Source organism: Rhinoraja longicauda, chromosome 10 (genome assembly GCF_053455715.1).
Source record: "Rhinoraja longicauda isolate Sanriku21f chromosome 10, sRhiLon1.1, whole genome shotgun sequence".
NCBI lineage: Eukaryota > Metazoa > Chordata > Chondrichthyes > Rajiformes > Arhynchobatidae > Rhinoraja > Rhinoraja longicauda.
The window spans coordinates 10107677-10133809 of record NC_135962.1 but is presented as its reverse complement, the minus strand read 5'-3'; the positions used below and the strand labels follow the sequence as shown (position 1 = coordinate 10133809).

At 48.6% G+C, this 26133-nt stretch overlaps 3 protein-coding genes across 3 annotated transcripts in view; 1 reads left to right on the top strand and 2 right to left on the bottom strand.

Moving 5' to 3' along the window:
- The window catches only part of psen1 (presenilin 1), a 76765-nt gene extending 74793 nt beyond the window's left edge, over nucleotides 1-1972 (bottom strand). The window contains exon 1 of the mRNA XM_078407095.1: nucleotides 1956-1972. The gene's annotated coding sequence lies outside the window, so the exon portion shown is untranslated. The remainder of the gene's footprint in view (nucleotides 1-1955) is intronic.
- Nucleotides 1973-3738: 1766 nt separating this feature from the next.
- On the top strand, nucleotides 3739-12170 carry vps18 (VPS18 core subunit of CORVET and HOPS complexes). Its single transcript, XM_078406193.1, has 5 exons — nucleotides 3739-3928; nucleotides 4484-4625; nucleotides 5700-5791; nucleotides 6433-8303; nucleotides 11054-12170. The coding sequence occupies exons 1-5, from the start codon at nucleotides 3808-3810 to the stop codon at nucleotides 11771-11773; spliced, it is 2946 nt and encodes a 981-aa protein (XP_078262319.1). The 5' UTR covers nucleotides 3739-3807; the 3' UTR covers nucleotides 11774-12170.
- A 1502-nt stretch (nucleotides 12171-13672) lies between these two features.
- Nucleotides 13673-26130, bottom strand: haus2 (HAUS augmin like complex subunit 2). Its single transcript, XM_078406192.1, has 7 exons — nucleotides 25834-26130; nucleotides 24962-25068; nucleotides 23112-23216; nucleotides 20188-20257; nucleotides 17068-17200; nucleotides 15375-15483; nucleotides 13673-14468 (listed from the first exon to the last, which is right to left on the bottom strand). Exons 2-7 carry the CDS (start codon nucleotides 25049-25051, stop codon nucleotides 14358-14360), a joined length of 618 nt encoding a protein of 205 aa, XP_078262318.1. The 5' UTR covers nucleotides 25052-25068; nucleotides 25834-26130; the 3' UTR covers nucleotides 13673-14357.
- Between the last annotated feature and the right edge of the window lie 3 nt (nucleotides 26131-26133).

Sequence of the window (26133 nt, the reverse complement as noted above, 5' to 3'; positions counted from 1 at the left end):
GATGATGGCAAAACTAACATCGCTGCTGGACAACGACTCCCACCCCATGCAGGACACTGTCACTGCACTGAGTAGCTCCTTCAGTGACAGACTCCTTCACCCCTAGTGCGTGAAGGAGAGGTGTAGGAGGTCCTTCCTTCCCACTGCTGTGAGACTGCACAACCAGCACTGCTCCCAGCAGGCGAGTCAACAATAACAGCTAAGAACACACAGAAAACTGTTGACAATTTATGTATCTTTTATTTATAATGAATGATCTCTTGCTCTCTTGCTATCCACTTTGCTGCTGTAACACTGTAAATTTCCCCGGTGTGGGACGAATAAAGGAATATATGATTATTATTATGGAAAGCGTAGGGGATGGTACTTAGAGAGATTAGGAGGGCAAAGGGCACTACAAAATATCACTGGTAGGCAGAATTAAGGGAAATCCCAACGTTTTTTTATGTATATTAAGAACCAAAGGGAAAGCAGGGAAAAGGGCAGGGGCCATTAGGGACCAAGACACAATCTGTGCATGGAGCTGGAGGATGTAGACGAGGTCCTCACTGAATACTTATGTGTTCACTGAGGAGAAGGACATGGTAGTTGGAGAATTCAGGAAGGGTGATGATGAAATTCTTGAACAGGTTATCAGCAAAAAGTGAATATTAGAAATCTCAACGGACTTAAAGATGGAAAGATCTCCAGTGCCTGAGATGTCTGCGGCCCTATCAAGTTTGTTGATGTAAGGGAGAAGGTGGAGGAGCACAGTGGGTGGAACAAAGGGAATTTCTTTGATGTCGCAGCATGGCCAACAGCAACACACACAACTGGCTAGAAAGTACAAAATGAAAGGAAAAGATTGAGGGGAGCAGAAATGGCCTTACACCAATAGGGGCTGCAAGGTGGCGCAGCGATAGAGTTGCCAGAGATCAGGGTTCAATCTTGACTACGGGTGCTTGTCTGTACGGAGTTTGTACGTTTTCTCTGTGACCAAGTGGGCTTTCCCCGGGTGCTCCGGTTTCCTGACACACTCCAAAGGCATACAGCTTTGTAGGCTAATTTGCTTCTGTAAATTATCCCTAGTGTCTAGTGTATGGGGATTGCTGGTCGGCATGGACTTGGTGGGCCGAAAGGCCTATTTCCACGCTGAATTTCTAAACTAAACTAAAGATAGAGCATGTTATCTAAAGCTGGAAAATTCCATATCAGCTGCAGCAGGCCCAGACAATAGATGAAGTGTCGTTTGTAGAGCTGGTGTTGGGTCTCACTATAACGCTGCAGGATGCCAAGACAGAGAGGTCAGAGTGGGAGCGGGGAGGGGAATACCGGTGGCAGGCGACCAGAGCCTCCTGGTTACTCTCTGCGGACTGAATGCAGGTGCCTTGCAAAGCAGTCACCCGATCTGCTTTCTCTAATGTAGAGGAGGCCATCCATGGTGAACATTGAGTGCAGTGTATTAGACTGCGAGAAGTGGAGATGAATCAATGCTTCACCTGGGAAGACATCTTTCCCATCAGATGCCCATTTGTTGATTTCTGCCAGGAGTACTGCAAGCTGAGGGAGCTTGATGTCCCCTTGACATGGATTATACAAGAGATGAGTGTTTGCCACACACACATGAGCAGCAGACTGAGAAATAGTTCGTTGTAGTAGTACCACCAGTCCAATATTGCCTCTATATTTCACTGGGCGGCGCTGTCAGCCATGGCAGCCTCGCCAACGGTCTGTCTGTCTTTTCGTCTTTTATGTTATTTTTAGTGTTTTAAAAAGTTTGTGTTAATGTTCTCTTGTTTGTTTTATGTCGGGGGTGGGGGAGGGGATCGGGGGAAACCTATTTTCAATCTCTTACCTTGCCGGAGATGCAATTGTTTTCTGGATCGTATCTCCGGTCGCTCTGCGGCAGAACATCACAGAGCTGGCGGCCTTGCTCGAGACTGACTTTGAGCTCCACCGCGGAGCCATGGACTTACCATCGGAGTCTGCGATTCCTTGCCTGTGATCAACGCTCCAAACGCGACCTGTGGATTTCGCCATCGAGGAGCTCGCACTCTCGGGTAGAGGCTGATGTCGGGAAGCTCCAAAGTCGCAGACGGTTCAACTAGCCCCAACCCTGGGAACGATCACCTGGCGCGGGGGAGCTGAGATCACCCCGATGCGGGAGCTTGATCGCCCCAACGAGGAGGGCCCGACCACCGGATACGGCAGCCAAGATCGCCCTGACAACAGAAGGTTCGAGGCCCCCGAGCGCTGGAGAACAAAGGGAAGAGATTGAACTTTTTTTTGGCCTTCCTTCAGAATGTGGAGGAGTCGCTGTGGTGGATGCTCATGTTAAAATGTGCTTTGTTGCTTTTTATTGGTATGACTGTATGGCAAATCAAATTCTTCATATGTTGCAAAACATAGTTGGCTAATAAAGTATGATTATGATCTATTATCTGGATCATTGGACAATAAAATTCCACTGGGCTAGCAGAGACAAGTGTGGACGACCTTTCAGGGGAGAGCAGCAGCAGCTAGGTCTGTGGCACCGGGACTGGCTCTGAGGCATAGAGGGGTAGGGTGAAGTCAGGCAGAGTGATGGTGATAGAGAACTCAGTAGTTAAGGGGAGAGACAGGAGATTCAGATTCAGTGGCAGTACACGTGACTCCAGGATGGTCTGTTGCCTCCCTGGTGCCAGGGTCCAGGATATCTTGGAGCAGCTGCAGAACACTCTCAAGGAGGAGGGAGGGTAGCCAGAAGTCATTGTGCACGTTGACACAAATGACATAGGTAGGACAAGGGATATGGTCCTGAGGAGTGAATATAGGGAGATAGCCAATAGGTTGAAAATTGTCCTGTGTTTAAGATAGAGCTGGTGTACGGTGGTGATCGCTGGTTAGCGTGGGTATGGTGGGCTGAAGGGCCTGTTTCCATGCTGTATCTGTAAAGTCTAAAACTGCTACTGAGACCACACACACACTGGAGAAACAGCACCTCATATTCTGCTTGGGTAGCTGACAACCCAATTGGATAAACATTGAATTCTCCAATTTGGGCAACAGCCCCCCCCCCCTCCCTCCCTCCCCTCCTTAACTGTGCCCAACCTGGGCACGAAGCCATTTCTCCCACAATCCTACCCCTCTCATCCCCTTCCACTTACATTCCCTCCTCTGGCTTCACATTTCACATCTCCTGCGCTTAAATTTGATGCTGTTTTGAATTATTTTCACCCATCTGCCAACCAAAATCTCCCCCTCACCTATATCCACCTGTCACTCGCCAGGCTTTGCCCTGCCTCTCCTCTCCACCAGCGTCCTCCCTCCCACTCCACCAAAGATACTAGAGGAACAAGATGGACCACTCCGTTGAAATCGCCTACACTGAAGTGTAGTTGGCAAAGGAGTGTAACGTCCGTCATTTTAGTAGGCAGAACCCGCCGTTCGCTATGCCTCTCGCAGTGTTTTGGGGGAACAGTATGTGTGATGATACCATTAAAATGCAGAATATATCTCAATTCACAGATTTTTGTTATTTTTCTTTTTAAATGTTTCTCCAAGTTTCTGCCTACTAAAATGGCGCCATGACGTACTACGGTTTCTCGGGTCGAGTGGTCCATCTTGCTCCTCTAGTACCTTTGCTCCCCACAGACGTTGCGTCCCCCCCCGGCTCCCCGCCCGCAGGGTATGACGCGGCCGCCGCTGCGGCCTGCGGTGATTGCTCGGTTGGTCGGTGGGCGGGACTGCGGGCCACGGCTGTGATTGGCCGGCCGCCTTTTTCCGGTCTGGCCGGGCCGGGCCGGGCCGGGCCGCCTGTTTCCGGTCGGGCCGGGCCGCTGCTCCATCATGAGCTCCATCCTGGACGAGTACGAGGATTCGCAGGCTCGGGCCCGCCTGCGGCCCGCCGGCCTCCCCTACCAGCACCAGCAGCACCGGCTGGGCGGCAGCAGCGCCATCGGACAGTCCGGTAGCGCAGCGGGACACGGGCACCAGTCCAGGGACGGAGGGAGGGGGCACTGTCAGGGCAGCAGGGGGGTGAGGGGGGAGACTGGAGGAGGAGGAGGAGGGGGAGGAGGAGGAGGGGGAGGAGGAGGGGGGAGGGGGGAGGAGGAGGGGGAGGAGGAGGAGGGGGGAGGGGGGAGGAGGAGGAGGGGGGAGGGATGGGGGAGGGATGGGGAAGGGGAGGGAGGAGCATGGCGAGGAGACGGAGCTGGGAGGAAGGAAAGGAGAGTGGGAGGGAAGAGAGGAGGGAGGAGGGAAGAATGAGGAGGTGCCGCCATGACCTGCACAACTCTGTGCTGGGAAGTGGGGATAGGCTGTGAGCTGCAACATGGTGGGTCAAAGGGCTGCTGCAGTTGGTTTGCTGATTATGATGGGTTTCGGGACAGAATGGGGATTGAATGGATGAAGCCATTCTTGCTGCACCTGATCTCTGGGGATTGACACACTAAACGCGGGTAATGATGGTTGTCCAGGCCAACATGGTGTCGGTCGGTCAAACATTTATTTCTGATGGTTGCAGGCTATGTCAGTGCTCGTCTGGAAGAGGAAAAGCCCATCTTTTCCAAGCAGAGAATTGACTTCACTCCTCCGTATGATATCACCCACCTCGTGGTTTGTAACAACCAGCTATGCATGAGTATGGGCAAGGACACACTGCTCAGGTGAGGCTCCGTCCAAAGGTATAACTGTGAGTGGTTTTAAGTATTGGACATGTAGCCAGGATCCAGGAACACTGATTTTTAATTTTTTTTAGAGATACAGCGCGGAAACAGGCCCTTCGGCCCACCGAGTCCGCGCCGCCCAGCGATCCCCGCACATTAACACTATCCTACACACACTAGGGACAATTTTTACATTTACCCAGTCAATTAACCTACATATCTGTACGTCTTTGGAGTGTGGGAGGAAACCGAAGATCTCGGAGAAAACCCACGCAGGTCACAGGGAGAACGTACAAACTCCGTACAGACGGCGCCCGTAGTCAGGATCGAACCTGAGTCTCCAGCGCTGCATTCGCTGTAAGGCAGCAACTCTACCGCTGCGCCACAGTGCTGCCGTGATGATCTAAAGACATCAACTGCAATCTCTCTGTGGCAGCTGCAAAGTGTAAATTCAAGTCACTTAAGTAAATCTGGAATCTGAATTAAATCAACTAATTTCGGTAACTTAGATGTTTTAAATTATTGTCAGATCAAATTATTGTTAGATCAAATTATTGTCAGAACTGGATCATCGTAAACACCCGCCTGCGTCAACCATGCCCTCTAGAGAAGGAGCATTGCCTTCCTCTCTGGGCCTAGGCTGTTTGTGACTCAAGACCCATCAATGTGCTGACCCTTCACTGTCTCCTCTGTTTCCTGGTGACCAGGGAGAGACAATAACTGCTGGCACTGCTACCAACAGATAAAACGATCACCGGAGACCAATTAAAAAAAGCAGATCCTTACACCTCACCCCACCCTAGTTTCATCGTGTTCCCATGAATGTCATGTGTTCCCCACATCCTGCCACCCAGAACATTCTTTCAGAATTGGATGGTAGTTTATTTGTAGTGCAAGGAATGTAGTCCCAGTTGTAAGTGCAGGGATCTTGATCTGACCATGAAAGTCTGTTGTCCTAGCGGCGTTGCAGAGTTGGCGTGGCCAGGCGTAGCCGTGGCGTTCTACGGGCATGTGCTTCTGATTCCAAACAGGGGCTTCTTCCAAGCTCAACTCATCTTCTCTTGTCCTCTCCAGGATTGATCTTGGAAAACCGGACCAGCCAAACCAGATCGAAGTGGGACGCAAAGATGACGCTCGGATCCACAAACTGTTCTTGGATCCCTCGGGTGAGTGGCCGCCTGTTTTGATGCCGTGATGAGCACGTGGACTGCTGCCACTCCTGCTCCAGCTGCTCATCCACTGTTCAGCCGGAGACAAGTCCCCCCTCACCCATCCACCACTCTTAGTCTCCGTCCCAGCTTCCTCCCGCTGGTCGCCCCTTCGTCCCCTACTGTGAGATATCTTTCCTCCAGTGTAGCCTCTCTTCCCGCACTTCCTAGGTCTTGCTGAAGTGTATGCGCGCCTGGTCCGTCCCATGTCTCAGCTGCCCTGTGGGAGTGAGATTTCCGGTTTACTGGATATCATGTTTGACCAAGGATAGGTCTTGGTTTATCCAAGGTGAATCACTTTGTCGCTGAAAGGAACAGGAACCGTGGTTTATATTGCTTGGACGCAAATGGTCTAAATAGACCGGAATGCTTATATTTGCAAAGCTAGCATATACTTTGACCAGTCACACTTGGCACTAATGTGAGCTGTACCACATTAGAGTCAGGCATGTGCTGCCTGAACTGCCCTAGATAGACACAAAGTACTGGAGTAACTCCACAAGACAGGCAGCATTTCTGGAGTGAAGGAATAGGCGATGGTTCGGGTCGAGACCCTTCTTCAGACTGACCCCACTGAGAGCAGTTTTCTCTTGCTGCAGGCTCCCATCTCCTGATCAGCCTCACCTCCAACGAGTGCCTGTACCTCAGCAGAAACTCCCAGAAGGTGAAGAGCCTGAACCGCTGGAAGGGACACCTGATCGAGAGCATTGGGTGGAACAAACAGCTGGGCACGGAGAGCAGCACGGGCCCCATCCTGGTGGGGACCAGCCAGGGGCAGCTGTACGAGGCGGAGATAGCGGTGTCGGAGGAGCGACTGTTCACCTCCGGCCCTGACCAGTACTTCAAGAACGTCTACACCCTGGAGGAGGATGGGTATCCAGCACCGGTCTGCTGCCTGGAGATCGAGCGAAGCGCTGACACCCGCCTCTTCGTCATCGTCACCACGCGCAAGCGGCTGTACCAGTTTGTGGGCAAGGCCCCGGAGAGCTCTGACCCACACATGTTCCAGCCCATGTTCAGCCAGTACACCAACACCTTGCCCAGCTTCCAGGAATTCCCCGCCAGCCTGGGCTACAGCGAGATCTCCTTCTACACCTCCAAGCTGCGCTCCAGCCCCCGGTCGTTCGCTTGGATGATGGGCAACGGAGTGCTGTACGGCACCGTGGACTTCACCCGGCCCGACTCCCTCCTGAGCGACATGCAGGTGTGGGAATACTCGGCCGACGTCTCCCCCGAGACTCAGCCTCCCCGCTCCATTGTCCTCACCCAGTTCCACTTCCTGCTGCTGCTGCCCGACAGGGTGAAGGCCGTATGCACGCTGAACGGACAGCTGGTCTTCGAGGAAGCATTCTCCGACAAGTTTGGCCGCCTCCTGCGGATGGTGAAGGACTCGGTGGCCGGGCTGGTGTGGGTCTACACGGAGAGGGCCGTCTTCCGCTACCACATTCAGAAGGAGTCCCGGGATGTGTGGCAGATGTACATGAACATGGGGAAGTTTGAGCTGGCCAAGGAGTACTGCAAAGACCGGCCCGAGTGCCTGGACAGTGTCCTTGCCAGAGAGGCCGACCACTGCTTCCGAAACAAGAAGTACGTGGAGAGCGCCAAGTACTACGCCCTGACTCAGAAGTACTTTGAGGAGATTGCTCTGAAGTTCATCGAAGCCAAGCAAGAGGAGGCCCTGAAGGAGTTCCTGCTGAAGAAGCTGAAGAACCTGAAGTTGGAGGACAGGACGCAGCTGACGCTGTTGGTGACCTGGCTGACTGAGATCTACCTGAACCGGCTGGGCACGCTGGAGGATGACAAGAGCAAGCGCGGACAGTTTGACGTCAGTCGGGAGGAGTTCCGCAGGTTCCTGGGCGGCTCCAAGATAAAGGAGTGCCTGCTGACCAACCGCTCGATCATCTACGACCTGCTGGCCAGCCACGGCAACGTGGAGGACATGGTCTTCTTCTCGGTGGTCATGCAGGACTACGAGCGGGTGGTGGCCCATCACTGCCAACACGACGACCATGCCGCCGCCTTGGCCCTCATGGCCAAGTGCCAGGACCCCAACCTCTTCTACAAGTTCTCGCCCATCCTCATGCAGCACATTCCCAGGCAGGTGGTGGACGCCTGGATCGACATGAAGAGGAGGCTGGATCCCAAAAGCCTGATCCCGGCGCTGGTCAACTACAGCCAGATGGGCAGCTCGGCCCAGGTGTGCGAGGCCATCCGCTACCTGGAGTTCTGTGTGCACCAGCTGCAGGTGACGGACCAGGCCATCCACAACTACCTGCTCTCGCTCTATGCCAAGTACAAGCCCAAAGCCCTGCTCTGGTACCTGGAGCAAGCCGGTTCCAGCGCCCACCACATTCACTACGACCTCAAGTATGCACTGCGCCTGTGTGCAGAGAACAACCAGAACCAGGCCTGCGTGCACATCTACAAGACCATGGAGCTGTACGAGGAGGCGGTGGACCACGCACTCCAGGTATGGGCTGGGAGATTGGCCAGGCCGCTCGCTGGCTTTGGCATTGTGCTTATTTCTTTACACAATCTACAATAACGTGCTACATTTACCAACCCTGTCATGTCACAAAGCACGTTTAGACAACCAGGTGCTCCCCAGGGTACAAATGTCTGGCTTACCTATGGATGGGCATTTGGGAGACCCGGAAATAAACAAAACCAGCATGTGGGATGGATTCTCTGGTTGCTATAGGGCTGCAGGAATTTTCTGCAGGATGGGAATGGGGCATTTCCGCATTCCTCCACTCCCAAGCTGCAACAATCAGGGGCTGGCTGGGCCTGAGCAGAGCTGGGAACACTGAGCAGACCCACTCCCTCACTCACAGTCCAATAATTAATTATGTCACCAGATATTAATTATGTATCTTGGGAGGACATCCCTGCTCTTCAGAATAGTGCCGTCAAATCTTCCCACATTCACTTCCCAGGGCAGGGATGTACAAATCACTGTTGCTGCCTCGTTCCCATCTGCTGGTTTTGTGCAAAGTGAAAGGATTATGTTACATTGTGGAAACATTATTTTAAAAAGTTATCAAGGCTAACTAATCCTTTGAGGGTCAAGGACAGTGGTCCAGGTACTGACACAATCTACATTCTCTTTCAAACTCTGTACTCAATGCCGTGGGTAAATCTGCACCCTCCAGTTCTAATATCATTTGTGACAGTGCTCAGGATTTCTGAAGAAGGGTCTCGACCCGAAACCATTCCTTCTCTCCAGAGATGCTGCCTGTCCCGCCGTTACTCGAGCATTTTGTGTCCACCCTGGATTTGCAGGCTATATCTAGGAAGGTCTGGGAGTGGGTAATCTACTCCCTCTCCTCCACAGCTGCAGAAAACCTCATCCACGCCTTCATCACCTCCCATCTGGACTACTGCAACAGCCTCCTCTATGGCGCACCCTCAAAAATCATCAATAAACTTCAATACATTCAAAACTCCGCTGCCCGTCTACTCACACACACCTCGATCCGTGACCATATCACCCCCGTCCTTTATAAACTCCACTGGCTCCCCATCCCCCAGAGAATCCAGTACAAAATCCTCCTCATAACATACAAAGCCCTCCATAACCTGGCCCCATCCTACCTGACCGATCTCCTCCACAGGCACACTCCCACCTGCACCCTCCGCTCTGCCAATCTCCTATCCCCCCACATCCGGACCAAACTCAGATCCTGGGGGGACAGGGCTTTCTCCATCACTGCTCCCACCCTATGGAACTCACTACCCCAAACCGTTAGAGACTCCTCCACACTCACCACATTCAAAACATCACTGAAGTCTCACCTGTTCAGTACTGCCTTCAACCACTGAAGGTCACCTCACCTTCTGTCTCCTTTCTCTGTTCATTTATTTATTTACTTATTTATCTATTTATTAATTTCCCTATGTTCTCAAAATCTCTGTAAAGCGTCTTTGAGTATATGAAAAGCGCTATATAAATAAAATGCATTATTATTATTATTATTATTATTGATGGAGGATCAAGAACCAGGGAGCACAGAACAACGGTGATTGGTGCATGTTGAGGCCAGGTATCGAATGTTAACAACTGGAACTATTCCTCTGGCTTTACCTTTAATGTAAAAGTTGGGAGGGAATTTCCGCTGTAACTGGTGCAGCGAGCCGGCAGGTTGGGTCCACCTCTCCGACACAGTGGATCGCAGGTGCATCCTTCAGCGTTTGCTGGTTTAATTTAGATTTACAATTGGATTCTTGTAACTTTGCAGTTTAAGTTGCAGTGATAGCCCTTATCTTCCAGGTAACTGCTACTCCCCCCCTCACTTCGCTTGTCCTTCAAGTTCTAGATTCCCCCACAAGATTAAACCATGTCTCAACTTCCACTTCATCACATCCCTCAAATCACACGTTTCACTGTTTCATTCTTCTTTGTTCCAGGTGTTCACCTGTCGCAACTTCCTCCCTGTTTACAGTGCATGTCTATCCCTCCATAAATAAGGTCATGACCGTGGTGCTGTGAGTTGGATTTGTGCTGAGACTTTCTCTTTACCGCTTCATGTCCTCTTTACAATAAAGGCCAACGATCCATTTCCCTTCCCTGGGGATTTGTTGCCGTAGAGAGGAACATTTCCTCCACTGGGGGAAATACTTCCCAAGAGAAGGAGGCAGTTTCAGGGCAGATGCGAGCGAGCACTTCATCTGCAGTTGGAACTCTTTTTCTCACAATGATACTGAGGCTGGCCATCAGTTGACAACTTCTGAAGTGAGAATTTGATCTTTATTCGGAAATGCTATAAAAGTCACACAACCAAGGTCGATAAACCAATAAAATAAAAAGCACAGTGCTAGAGTAACTCAGCAGGCCAGGCAGCATTTGTGGAGGACAGATAAACAGCCTTTCTGGTTGGGACCCTTCTTCATACTGATGCTGCCTGAGTTACTCCAGCACTTTGTGTTTCTTATTTTTAAAGCAGCATCTGCAGTTCCTTGTCTCGAGATAAACAAAGATCCAGGTCAGCAATGATCGGGAAAGGCGAGTGACTGGAGTGATGAGATGTGCCATTAATGTTGCTGTGCCATTGTTGATCACATTTTTGCATGAAGTAGGTTGGAGAGGAAAACTTACCGGATTCATGGGCAGGTTGGGGTCTAATTGGCCTGGGGTGTTTAAAGAGTTTACTCGCTTGGCCCGTATGCTTGGTTGCCCTCTGTTCTGTCTGCCCTGGGTTACTGATGGATTTCTGGTTACAGATGGACGTGGATCTTGCCAAGTCGTGTGCGGACATGCCGGAGGATGATGAGGAGCTCCGTAAGAAGCTGTGGCTGAAGATTGCCCGGCATGTGGTTCAGGAGGAGAAGGACGTGAAGAAGGCCATGGTGTGTCTGTCGAGCTGCAACCTGCTGAAGATAGAGGACATTCTGCCGTTTTTCCCCAACTTTGTCACCATTGACCATTTCAAGGAGGCCATCTGCAGCTCCCTGCAGGAGTACAACAAGCACATTGACGAGCTCAAGCAGGAGATGGAGGAGGCGACAGAGAGTGCCAAGCGCATCCGCGAAGACATCCAGGAAATGAGGAACAAATACGGGGTGGTGGAGTCACAGGAGAAGTGTGCGTCCTGTGACTTCCCGCTGTTGAACCGCCCCTTCTACCTGTTCCTGTGCGGCCACATGTTCCACTCAGACTGCCTGCAGCAGGAGGTGGTCCCGCGCCTCTCTCCCTTTAAACAGGCCAGGCTGGAGGAGCTGCAGAGGAGACTGGCAGCGGTGGGTCAGGCAAAATCCCGACAGCGCAGCAAGGAAGCAGAGACCAGCGACCAGGGCCAGCAGTCCCGCGATCAGATCAAATCGGACATCGACGATCTGGTGGCAGCTGAATGTGTCTACTGTGGAGAACTGATGATTAAATCAATAGACAAGCCATTTATTGACCCACAGAGATGTGAGGAGGAGAACAACAGCTGGTTGTAAGTGTGTCCCTGATGTTCATTAACATCCCTCTCTCTCAGGCTGTTTCCTGCCTGGTAGATCGGTGCCTCTGGTTCCAAGACTTCAGTCCAATGCAAGTGTAATTTATGCTTCTGCTCTACAGCTAGTGAGGCTGCCTCCAGTAGCAAATAAAGCTGAGCTTGTTGCAGTGAAAGATTGTGTGCTCATTCTATCGCTGAAACTTTCAGGGGTGGCGACGCTTGCATTAATGGACTGTTCTTGGGGGTTGGCGTGCAAGGAATGTGGGGAGAAAGCTGGACAGGACTTTACACTTACTTGATGCCTCTCATGTAACTGGTAATATTTTCTTTAAAACAACTGTAACGGGTGATATTTTCTTTAAAACAACACCATTTAGCAAGATAGGTTAACAAATAAATTAACTCTGAAAATGGTGTTCAGTGTAACACAATTCATCGAACAGAGTGAAGGGTCTCTGGCCCAGCATGACTTTTAGCTGAACACTAAATTATGCAGGAAATGGAGGGATATGGATCATGTGCTGGCAGTTTTGTCTTGGTATCGTATCTGGTACATACATTGTGGGCCAAAGGGTTTGTTTCTGTGCTATACTGCTCTATGACTCTGCTGACACCTCAGTCTGAAGAAGGGTCTCGACCCGAAACGTCACCCATTCCTTCTCTCCCAAGATGCTGCCTGACCCACTGAGTTTCTCCAGCGTTTTGTCTACCTTCAGTCTCTGCTCTTTTCCCATAGCTTCTTTCAACTGTGCATGCATTACCTTTCATTAGTTAGGATACAATTCAGATAAGAACAGTTTACTGCACAAACACAAGATTCTCCAAGTACCTTTTTGCCCCTTCATCAGGAATTTAAATGTGCTCTGATTACAAACTCTGCCAGCGGGATCAGTTTCTTCCCCTCTGACCAAACCACTTTCTCACAATCATTCTTACTCTGTTTCACAATTCCAGAGCAGTATTTTAATCAGAATGACACAGATCCTGTGTGATCATAACGTTGCCTAGCATACTAGTGGCAAAGTTCACAAAGCATTGAGCGTTGGGCTCCACGATCAATGAAAACATCCTTGCTGCATCAATAATTAATTGTGTACGCTTCAAAGCTCCCTTCCAATCTCCGGTGTTACGCTGACTAGATTAAGGAGGGCAGGGCAGGTGATGTGCTGACGGAGACACAATAGACTGCAGGTGCTGGAGCCTGCACAATAAGGTAGAGCTGCTGGAGGAACTCAGTGGATCAGGCAGCATCGGAGGAGTGAAATGGACATCTGGACTAAAGAGTAGAGTGGAAGTAGCTAGTATAGAGGTGGAGGACGAGGGGTGGGCCAAGAGCTGGCAAGCAGCAGATGAATCCAGGTGAGGAGGGGTTGATTGGTAGGTGAGAGTCAGGCGGAGGAGGGATATGTGGAGATACCAAAAATCTGCAGATTCGGGAATCTGATCGGTAAGGAGGGTGAAGAGTGGAGATAGTGGAAGATTGGAACAACAGAGGGAGTGGAGCAGAGGGTCCAGTGGGAGGAGTGTGTTGGTGAAGGGAAGATGGGGGTGGGGGCTGCGAAAGAAACGGGTGGTGGGGCCTGGAGGTTATCATGGGAAGATGTTGAGCTGACGAGAGTTAGGGTAACCAGAACATTGACACAGGACTTTGGAGATTGTAGCATTCCTACAATGGTGGTGGCTTTCCTGTGATGGACTGCTCCATCTTGGTGATAAGCAAAAGCAATGAGCTTTGTTGCAGTGGCCAATGGGGAATATTTCATGATGCAGACTTGCATATGCAGGGGATGTTCCTTGGGTCAGGCTCTTGCACGCAGCCACAGTACCCGACGTCTGCTCCCAGTTAGTGCTCTTTCGTGTCACTTGTTTTGAAAAAGTAAATTCCAAAACAGGTTCATCATTTCAATCTTTATTTACAAATTAGTGACACTTCAGCCAATATCTGATGGTGGACAAGTGTAGAAACTATCCTTGGAGATCTGCAAGGCAAATCATTAAAAAAAAGTAATGGATTTACTTGCACTTTGTACTTTTAGGGTTTTGTCTGATTTAGATGGATCAAGAGCTTAACACTGATTCACCCATAGTAACAGTAGATGATGTTGAGAGAAAGGGCTAGAGCTGAAGGTTCAGTGTCCTCTTCTGCTCACAGGCACTGACATTTTTGGTGTGTTGGTGGAGGGCATTAATTAGTGCGCTTGTGGCTATGACAGCCACTCTGCAAGACGTTGCACGAATGGATGATGGGAAAGGTGCCCTGTGGTCTGGCTTCTGTTTGGGTGGAGACTGGTTATCTGAAGTATCTCCCCCAACCAACTTGCATCTAAGTGAGAAGAGGCAAATGCCAGCAGAATAAAACACACCGGCAGTTTAGAGAAGGGCAAAAGATCCATGCTGAGATCATCTCCCCTCACAGGCACCCAAGGTTTCTAGTGTCGAGCCCAAAACTTCCACAACCATAATTCAAAGAAGCAGTTGAGTGGTCAGCCAGTCACATCCATTGGGAGCTGGTAGATTCAATACAAAGAGCCAGCTTCTCTGGGTGGAAGTGCCTTCCTGACTAGAAAGATGGTTTGTCCTGCTCATTACATGTATTCCAAGCTGACGGTCTTCTGCCGATCCCTCCACTTCATGATGAATTCCATCACTTCCTTCAGCTCCAGTATCTCGGATACCATCTTGCCCACCAGATCTTCCTAAACATACAACAGAGCATCATCATATAAAGTTCAAGTATCATATATACTTCAAGTAACCCTTGCTTTTCCTCTCGCTCCGTGTTCCCTGACCAGTCTTGCTATCTCTGACTACATTTTATCTCTGCTTTGTTGTTACCTTCTCCCAACTAACTGATCTATTCTACATTTTCCTTTCCCTCCATTCCCTTTCCCCTGTTTTCACACCTTACACTTCCTTATCCATACATTTCCTTATCTAGGTATCTCCCACTCCCCTGACATCAGTCTGAAGGGTCTCGATCTGAAACATCACCCGTTCCTTCTCTCCAGAGATGCTGCCTGTCCCACCGAGTTACTCCTACAACATCATATAACCATTTTTTTAGTGCATCTCTATTATTCACACGCTGATGGATATCAATGCTGGAAGTAGAAAAAGGGTGATTTATTTCTTGTACTAGTGTCTGTGCTAAATATTTCTGGAGCAGCTGCAGTACATGGAACACCAAGAATTTCCAGAACACACAGTGCACAGGTTAGTTAGTGTACACTTGTACCCACTACACTGCCCCCCAAGTACACCCAGATCAGTGAAAAGGTACCTCTACAATAGTTTAAATACCCCCAGGCTAGTTACAGTGTAAAACTCCCCTCCACCCAAATACTCCTCGGATAGGTGCTGCATAGGTTAGTTACTGAATAAAGCTTCCTCAACACTGGCCCGAATACGCCAAGGATTGCTGCAAGATAAAGCTCCCCATATATCAGACTCTCGCTTTACCCGGCATGATAAAGTGATGGGGAGAAGGAAGGGGTAGGCACACAGGATTGCATTCCAGTTGTGCTGTTTAATTGGGTATGGAAAAGGAAAACTAGAGGAAAGAAAATTACAAATATGCTTGGAAATTTCTTTGAGTCACTTACCATCAGCCTAACCTTCTGAGACAACAGTGGGATGTTTTTCATTAAATGCAGATTAGTGTCAAGTTTCTCAATAACTTGAATCATGCTTGTCAGCAGCTCGCAGACGTATCTGGAGGACAATGAATATGGTGAGGAAGAAGGCAGGAGCAGCATCGGAAGGGCTTGACATTATTTATTGTCTCCGTCTTAACCCACGTTAACCCAATCCCCACAGGAACAGAGAGCGAGAGCTGAGATTTTAAAATGTTCCCACTCAGAGAAAGGTTAGGATGCTCCAATCTGTTGTCCATCAGTTGTTAAGGAATGTACAAAGTAGTGTGAAGTAAACAGGAACTCTGACACCAGATGCAGAGCACTTAAGTTGGCAGGCTGCCACGAGGAGTGACGGTGCTGAACGGCACCAGGAAGAAGCAAGTTATGGCGAAAAAGAGAATGTGAGAAAAGATATTAGCAACACGATCAAGGTGAAACTATAGAGGTTGTGTAAACGCACAAAAGACCAATTGAAAATGGATTAGGTCCTGTTCAAGACTAAAAAAATTAATTACATATATCAAGTTGAGGGGTTTATTACAGTGAGGTTGAGGTAAAATGAAAACCTGTCTTGCAGCAGGATCAAATGCACAGACTCAGACAAATTCTATAAGACATTGAAAAGAAAAAGATTGCCCAAAAAACCATGAAAGTCAGTGGTAGTGCAAGAGGTGTTGTGTTGCTGAGGTAAGATTAGGGATGTTCAGGTCAGTCAAGAATGTAAACCTTGCACCTGCCTTTACATAAGGGTGCAGCAATAAGCTCATTGTAGTTAGTGGCAATATGTTGAATCAGATGACCACAAACAAAAGTCTGCTGCATTTAAACTTAGTTGCTGGCAACAATGAGTGAGATGTATCCCTGAACGCTGTGAGGAAGGAAGGAACTGGGAGGTTCACTTCATCCTTTTCCTGTCTGATCTGGTTATTAGAGTGGTGCCAGACAACTTCTCGTGTGGCTCTTTGTTTTAAAAAAGGAAGGACATAAACTGAATATATACATATCAGTCAGCATAACTTTGAGGAATATTGCAAAAATAAAAATTGAGCAACAGGACCACTCATTTTTAGGAAGGAGAGAGCGATACGAGGAACTGTAGATGCTGGAATCATGTGTCGAACACAAAGTGGTGGAGTAACCCAGTGGGTTCGGCAGCATCTTTGAAGGATGTACTCTAGGGATTTTTTAGCCCCTCAAAAAATTCAGTCATCCTGCCCTTAACAAATCCTATCCTTCCTACACAATGACATCCTGCTGCACACTTCTCTGGTATTACTGCCTGGCTTTCTAATTAAGGTGGCAGGCAAGACCAGAGTTTAATATCTTATCTCAAAGACAGCATCGCTGACAACAATAACCGTGATTGAAAAAGGGGCTGGTTTATGTATTACGTAGGCCTGGACACGAGGTGCTGGGGAACAGATACGAGATTGAGCGGCCTACTGCGGGACAGAATGATGCTATGATTGCAGCAGAGAATTATTCTACTCTCAGTCCAGCTCTCTTGTGGATGCAGACAGAAAGGTGTAATGCTACTCAGGACTTTACAGAGTGAAATGTCTTCAGATACTCAGCAATCCCGTTGCATATTTTGTGTGCGAGGTGCTCCAAAGTGTCTTAAAGATGCTCCAAGCACCAGTACCCAAGACTTACAGCTCACCTGTGACAGTTGGCTTCAACAGGCAGGCACTGATGACAAATAGGCTTCACCAATCGCTGTTTCAGCAAAATCTTCTCCTGTAAGATCCTCTCCAGGTGGCTGTTCATCAGCTGGAGATATCTGTATTTCTTGGCTAGCAATACAATAAAAAAGTATGTCAAAAATCTGCAATATTTTATATAATCTAGTAGTTGGGATTAGTAAAGATGGGCGTTTGATGGTCGGCATGGACAGGGGACATTAAACAAAATTGATTGTAGGATTTGAGGTATCAATTGTTGAAGCACTGAATGCAGGCTAAACCAAGCCTATCAGATTCGAATAGTCAAATGGACACCTCTGTTCGAAAGGAAAAGACGGTCAAGTAATGTTCCTTTGTTCTTTATTTCATTCACACATTTCCAGAACTGTCTGTTCTGCATTAGTTTAGCTTAGTTTATTGTCACGTGTACCGAAGTACAGTGAAAAGCTTTTTTGTTGCGTACTCTCCAGTTAACGGAAAGACAATACATAATTATAATCAAGCTGTCCACAGTGTACATACAGAATAAAGGGAATAACGTTTAGTGCAAGATAAAGTCCAGTAAAGTCCAATTAAAGATAGTCCAAGGGTCTCCAATGACTGATGGTAGGTCAGGACTGCTCTCTAGTTGGTGATAGGATGGTTCAGTTGCCTGATAACAGCTGGGAAGAAACTGTCCCTCAATCTGGAAGGATGCGTTTTCACACTTCTGTACCTCTTGCCTGATGGTAGCGGGGAGAAGAGGGAGTATCTGGGGCTGAGACAGGTCCTTGATTATTCTGGTGGCCTTGTCAAGGCAGCATGAAGTGTAGGTTGGTTTGTGTCCGTATTGAGGTAGGTTGGGAAATCAGGAATACACCTTCGCTTATGGGATAACGTGCTTTCAAGATTTTATACCTTCTGCGGATGGGAGAGGAAAGAAGGGATAACCGTGGTTAAAATGGTTCTTGATTATATTGGCTGCTTTCCTGAGGCAGCGTGAAGCATTGTTTTGTTTTTTTAGATTTAGAGATACAGCGCGGAAACAGGCCCTTTGGCCCACCGAGTCCGCGCCGCCCAGCGATCCCCGCACATTAACACTATCCTACACACACTAGGGACAATTTTTACATTTACCCAGTCAATTAACCTACATACTGTACGTCTTTGGAGTGTGGGAGGAAACCGAAGATCTTGGAGAAAACCCATGCAGGTCACGGGGAGAACGTGCAAACTCCGTACAGTCGCCGCCCGTAGTCAGGATCGAACCCTAGTCTCCTGCGCTGCATTCGCTGTAAGGCAGCAACTCTACCGCTGCGCCACCATGCCGATGGGCCGGTGGGAGAAGGGGCAGAGGGAAAGTGACTGCTTTGTGTGATGGATTATGCTACATCCACAACTCTCAGCAATTTCTTACAGTTTTCGGCAGAGCTGTTGCCAAACCAACCTATGATGCATCCCAATGTGCATTTCTGCAGTTTTCCATGGATGTTGGTAACAGTCGTTGGAGACAAATTGAACTTCCTTACTATTCTGAGGAAGTAGAAACGTTGGTGTGCTCTCTTGGATGTAGCTTCAATGCGGTTGGTCCAGGACTAATTATTGGTGACATTTACGCCTAGGAACATGCAGCTCTCAACCACAATACTTCAGCACCCTTGATGCTGATTGGGGCATGTACATCCCTTCGTTTCCTAAAGTCAGTGAATAGCTCCTTTGTCTTGCTTCCAATGAGGGAGAGGTTGTTGTCACGACACCATGTTACTAAGCTCTCTATCTCTTTCCTGTATTCTATTTTGTCGTTGTTTGAGATCTGGCCCATTATGATGGTGTCATCCGCAAACTTGTAAGCAAAATTAGAACATAATTTGGCCGCATATTTGTGAGCATATTGGGAGTATAGTAAGGGGCTGAGAAGGCATCCTTTCTGAAGCCGGCAGACATGCCCAGCAGGCCAGATTATACAAAGAGATTAAAAAAACTGAGAGAAGGAATGGGTGATGTTTCGGGTCGAGACCCTTCTTCAGACTAATCCTCAGTCTGAAGAAGGGTCTCTAGATCCTCAGTCTGAAGAAGGGTCTCGACCCGAAACGTCACCCATTCCTTCTCTCCTAGATGCTGCCTGACCTGCTGAGTTACTCCAGCATTTTGTGATACTTTCCCAGTGAAGCAGCATTTCACTTACACTTCTTCTGATATACTGTTCAGGTGTCTGAAGGATTACTATTAGCAACATATTATACAAGCAAAGAGCTTAATCTGCCATTCTTACCATTTCATTTATTTACTTGGGCTCACCCTTTCAGATACATTCTGTGTTCTACCAATCCCATCCCTTCCGCCTTCTCTGCCCCTGAAACCCAAAGTATTTTCTCTTTCCTAATTATGATTGATTGGTTGATTTAAAGATACAGCATGGAAACAGGCCCTTCAGTCCATTGAGTCCATGCCAATCATCGATCACCCATTAACATTAGTTCTCTGTTATCCCAATTTCACATACATTCCCTACAGATGAGAGGTATTTTAAAGAGGCCAAACAACCTATAAATCCCCACGTCTTTGTAATGTTGGAGGAAACCAGAGTACACGAAAGAAATCTATGCAGTCACAGGAAGGACGTGCAGACGTCCTACAGACAGCATCCGAGGTCAGGATCGAACCTGGGTCTCTGGAGCTACGATGCAGTGGCTCTGACAACTGGGCCACTGACAAATCCCAAACATTAACATCAACTGTTTCTCTCACTACACATGCTATGTAATCTGCTGAGTGCTTCTGACATTTTCTGTTTTATGATAATAGTCCAATTTTCTTCTCAACTAAATACAGATTTTTAAGCAGATGAAGGTGCTTTAACCTATTGCTTATCATTTTGGGCACGCAACTAAATTCAAATCCCAGTGAAATTTAATTGACTAAATCTGGTAATTTGTGGGGTGGTAAAATGACATGAAAGACAGTAATGTGTTATTGAAACAGATGTATTGCAAGAGAGCCTGATACTCTCTCCATCTATATGACATTCCAATCACTTCAAAGGCTACCTCAATCTAGTTCTGTACAGGCTACCTCAATCTAGTTCTGTACAGACTGAGAACTAAATGTGACAAACTTACCAAGATACTCAGGGTGGGCAATATCTGCGGTGTCCTTCTGCAACTGTAGCAACTTCATATCCAGAGATTTCTGAAGGCCAAACAAAATGAAGAAACATTAACAGAACATCATCGAAAGTCCAATCCAACTGGGGTAAGTTACGGAACTTTGACATCAACAGATAATGAAACAGGATGGGAACGTAAAATAATCAATAAAATGATTGCAGGTGCTGCCTGGTCTGCTGCTTTCAGCATTTTGCCTTTATTCTGCATTTCTACAGCACCTTTTACCACTTCACTCTCACAGAATCTACTTTGTGAAGAACACACAGCCGGTATGGCACTTTATTTGTTACATGTACTGAGGCACAGTGAAATTCATTTTTGTATGCAGTTCAGTACAAGTATTACTATCTTAGATAAGCATCTCAGATACAGTACAAGTCGATAGCGATAGTACACTGAGACAGTATACAGAGTCGCCAGTTTGGCGCCATTTTCAAGTCCCAGTGTTGTAAGTGCAAGGTTCCTGACCCAACCACGAAGGCCCATTGTCTTGGTGGCGTTGCAGGGTTGGCCTGGCCAAGCATAGTCATGGTGTCCTCTGCCGCTTCAGGCCACGTCTGGTCCACGCGCTCGGCTTCGTGGAGTGGCGCCCGGTCCAGCCGAGCCGCAGACAGGTGCAGGTCCTCTAGCGGCCCACTCCATCGTCGAGGCAATGCACTGCCTCCTGCAATTGGTCTGCTTACCGGCCCACCGTCCAACTCCTTCCACTCTAGGCGGGCGAGCTGGGCCTTCCACGCAGGTTGCCGTCTCTGGCACGGGTCCTCCGTCCGCGGTGGGCTGGAAAGCTTTTTTGAGGGGGTGGGGGAAGGGGGAGTGAGCTGGGGATAAGCGTTGGTGAGGGAAATGTAGCTGTTTGGATAGAAAAACTGACTGTGACAAAAAGCTTGAGGGATGTGTACGGTGAAATTTCCAGTATGATTCACTGATGAATATATTAGTGTCCTTAACTTGACCGCACAATCCACAATTTCTAAGTTAAAAGATAACAGAAACATGTAAGGGTTGTGAATGGGAACGGTTAGTAGGAAGATTGTAAAGACACAAAAGGTTGCACATTTTGGAATCAAACTACAGGAGAAACTCAGTGGGCCATGCAACATCTGTAGAGAGAAAATGACAAGGCCGTTCCTGAGACTGAAGTATCGGATACATGAAAAACACATACGTCAGGCTGTTGTGCACAGATTACAGCCATGACTGTGTAGCCAGACACAGTTCCAACTCTATCTTTATATTCACCGCCAACACCACCATTGTAGGACAAATTACAGGTAATAAGTCAGAGTATAGGAAGATCAATCGTCTGATTGAATGGTGCTAGAATACAACCGTGCTCTCACAGCACCAAGTCAGTAAATCCAAGGAGCAGATTGTTGAATTTAGAAGAGGAAGGTCGATGATCCACAATCCTGTCTTTATCGAGGAGTCGGTGGTGGAGAGTCAATAACTTCAGACAGTCCCTACTTTCCCTCTCTATCCCCTCCCCCTTCCCAGTTCTCCCACTAGTATTCCTGCCTCCGACTACATCCTATCTTTGTCCTGCCCCCTCCCATGACATCAGTCTGAAGAAGCGTCTCGACGCGAAACATCACCCGTTCCTTCTCTCCAGAGATGCTGCCTGACCCACCGAGTTACTCCAGCATTTTGTGTCTAACGTCAAATGCATATCTCTGAAGATCTGTCCCGGACCCAGCACGTTGATGCAATCATACAGAAAGCCCATCAATGCCTCTGGTTCCTTTGGAGATTCAGGAAATTTAGTATGTTGACGAATACTCACTTGAACTTCTGCAGGTATATGGTAGAGGGTACATTGACTGATTGCATCAGGGTTCAGCAACTCGAATGCCCAGGAACGAAGGAGTACAAAAAGTGCTGAACAGTGCCCTGTCCAACACAGGTAATGACCAACCCACCATTGAAGGGATCTGTCGGAGACACTGTCTCAAAAAGGCAGCCAGTATCATCAAGGACTCACACCACCCTGGCCATGCTCTCATTTCACTCTTGCTATCGGGATGAAGGAATAGGAATCTGAAAATGGTGACGTCCAGGTTCAAAGACAGCTGCTTCTCAACAAACATCATGATATTGAACATTACGAACTCCAACCAAACTGTCTTGGTTGCACTCGTGACTTGTTTTGTTTTGCACTACATTGAGTGTTTTATTGAACTTTTTATTGTTTATTATGTTATCTATTGAGTACTGTGTTTACAAACCTGTTGTGCTGCTGCATGTAAAAATTTCATTGTTCCATTTCGGTGCATAGGACAATTAAACACATTTTACTCTGCAGAAAAGTACATTTAACTGAGGAGAACAAGGCTCACCTTTAGTAATAGTCCCCTCTCTCCCTCAGCAGAGCTACAACTCAGTGTAACCCTGTCTCCAATGTGAAGGTTATGTATTTGATTCCCATTTTGGAGACTGAGGGTGTGATCCTCCTAACAGCCCAGTGCAGTGATGACACTGCTACCCTTCCCAAGGTGGCCTTTCAGATAAAACACGGACGTCCTTTCAGGTTAAAGGTTTTCTGTCATGAATCAGGAGAGCAGCCGAGTTCTTTCTTGTGTTCTGATCATAGTTTAGCCCTCAACCAACGACAAATAATCGAGTCATTATCAAGAGCAGATTTGGTTACTGCAATTCTTTACGTATCTGCAGTGACAGCAAAGGGATCTACATGGCCAGGGTAATGAAAGGTGCTATAGAAATGTAGTATTTTGCTTTGTTTAAAAGCCTCTTCAAAATTCACCAAGCTTCCAGTTACTCTTCCTTGCTCAGTGTTCATTTTTCTTGTATTTACTTGGGAAGGATTGCTGCCCTTCAGAGCAAATCAGTTTATCATCTTGAATATAAATAAATGCCTATACCTGCTGAAGGTCTGCCCTGGCGTGTGAAACCGCATCCAGCAGTTTGAAGCGCAGGATAAATGGCACTGAATTTTCAAACTGCACTTTATTCCAGTCCAAACCCTCCTGTTTATATAGAGAAAAACACAGTAACATTAGTTAAAGCCACCGTTATAAATCGTCCATTTACTGTGTCCCTGCATAGCTGTGGACCATGTAGACCAGCGTTTCTCAACCTGGATTCCCAGAGCACTAGGGTTCCGCTGGAGATCGCGAGGGGTTCCGTGAGAAATCTCCCACGCCCTGGAAGTCTCCCCAAGAATGTGGCACCAAGGCTAAACAAGGCAGCCAATCTCGACCTCATCGGGACTTCCAAGGCCGATCGGTGGGTTGAATTTGCAACCTGTGGCCGGGGCTCTGGAACTCCAGCCTAGCTGGAGCCAGCACATCTATCCCCATAGCCAACTTCCTTGGTTGGCTTTGCAGGCCGGTATCTCCCCCCCCCCCCCCCCCCCCCCCAGCAGCAGCCTAGATGGACCGTTCCAGTACTGTTGTACCCCTCTCAGAGGCCGTGACCTCCTTTGGGCAGGTAAAATGGATAAACCATTTCCTGGAACCAAGAGTGCCAGAAAATCAGTGGTGGAACCGTAATGAGTAAATATTAAATTTAAGTGCAAATTGTATAACTATATTAATTAATTAAGACGTGGTTAAAATATAAAACACAGCAGAAAAGCCAATTGCCATCTTTTTGGGCTGATTATCAATTTATGTGCGAATTTACTTCAACAAGTACTTCAATGTGTACTTCAATAACCAAGATGACATTATACTCTAAGTTACTACAATTAGTAGTTTTCCCCAGGACTAGAACCAATGTAGAGCAGAAATGCACATCCTTGCTAATCAAATGTAAATGCATTTGAGTCTAATTTCATTTCAATTTGTGTTTAATTTCATATTTTATATTTCATATTTAATTTCATATTTGTAATTTTATTATGCACGGATAGCATATTCTTGGAAAATTCTTGGGTATTATAATAAAGTCTGTTATGTCATTTAAAAGTATAATAATAATAATCATAGGGAATATATTTAGCAACGTCTATACGGCACCAGTGTGAAACGGCCTATAGTCAGTGGACAGGAGCTGTACGTGACAAATTTTAATTTAGGGGTTTCTTGAGACATGAAAATTATTTCAAGGGTTCCGCAAAGGTAAAAAGGATAAAGAAACACTGGTGTACACTCATCTCCCACCCCCGAGACTCCCATCTCTGTTTTATTCCTCCCCCCCTTCCACAAATATCCCTACCTCCAGCTTTACATTTCTTCTTTCCTTGTCTCCTTTTTCATGTCTAGCCTTTGCCACTTGCTCCACCCATCTGCCAATCTATACCCCTCACCTGCATCGACCCGAAACATCACCTATTCCTTTTCTCCAGAGATGCTGCTTGACCCACTGAGTTACTCCAGCCTTTTGTGTCTGTCTTTGGTTTAAACCAGCATCTGCAGTTCCTCCCTCCACCTATCACTCGTCAGGCTTTGTCTCACCCCGACCTCTCTTTTCCACCTATCTCCCCCATCAACATCAGTCTGAAGATGAGTCCTGACACAAAACAGATGCTGCCTGTCCCGCTGTTACTCCAGCTTTTTGTGTAAATCTTCTGTTTAAACCAGCATCTGCAGTTCCTTCCTACACTAAGAATTTCCTAGAGATTTCCTATAGTTGCCTTCCTTTATCTTTTACCCTCACAGGGCATGTTGATCCCTGTGCACTCACTATTTCAGTGTTTAAAACGTGTGCTGATTTCCCCACTGTAGGAGAGGCATTACCCCCAGCTTGGAGGTAGGTGAGCCAGCCGTACCTGCGTCAACACCCCAGATGTCAGACACTTCTGCAGGAAGCGGGCGGCTGGGTTGGGTGCTGCTGGCTCCCAGGGATTACCGGCCTGCATCCTCGCCGCAGGTCAGGCTGGAAAACAAGTTGTGTGAAATGAAAGGTCATCAGTGGTGGAGTCAACGCACAAGAACCTCACACAAGCCTGATAGAAGCTGCAGAGACTGGGGGAGGGGATGGGAGAGGGGACAGGGGAGAAGGGTGGACAGAGGGGAGGAGGAGGGAACAAGGGAGGAGGGAGAGACAGGGAATGAGGGGGATATTTTTTTGGGGGACAGGAGGGGTGGTCAGAGGGGAGGACATAAAGGAGGAGGAGGGGACAGGGAGGAGGAGGAGGGGGGTAAGAGGAGGAGGAGGGGGGGCAGAGAGGAGGAGGAGGGGAGGGGGGACAGAGAGGAGGAGGGGGGACAGAGAGGAGGAGGGGGGACAGAGAGGAGGAGGGGGGACAGAGAGGAGGAGGAGGGGGACAGAGAGGAGGAGGAGGGGGACAGAGAGGAGGAGGGGGGGAGGGAGAGGAGGAGGGGGAGAGGAGGAGGGGGAGGAGGAGGGGGGTGGACAGAGGGGAGGAGGAGGAGGAGGGGGGGAGGAGGAGGAGGGGGAGGGGGGGAGGAGGAGGAGGAGGGGGGGAGGAGGAGGAGGGGGAGGGGGGGAGGAGGAGGAGGAGGGGGGGAGGAGGAGGAGGGGGAGGGGGGGAGGAGGAGGAGGAGGGGGGGAGGAGGAGGAGGAGGAGGGGTTTCAGAGAGGAGGGGGACAGAGGGGAGGGGGGTGGACAGAGGGGAGGGGGGACAGGGGATGTTTTGGGGAGGGAGGGGGGAGGGGGATTTGAAGACCGTTACTCACTGATGCCGCTTTGGCGCCGACCCCCGCTTGAATGGCGGCGACGTCAGTTGCAGTCGCGCGCCGATGACGTAGCGGCGGGCCGCCATGTTGGGAAGGTCACGAAATGCCGGCGTCACTCAGCGGGTCAGGCAGCAGGGACTTGACAGGAGAGAAGGAATGGGTGACGCCAGCATTTTGTGTGTCCATCTCCGGTGTAAACCATCATCTGCAGATCCTTCCTGCCTATGTTGGGAAGGTCGCCCGGCCTCGTTCCCTCGCTGCCGCCCGAGCCCTTGGAGCCGTTGCCCGGGCAACCGGCCC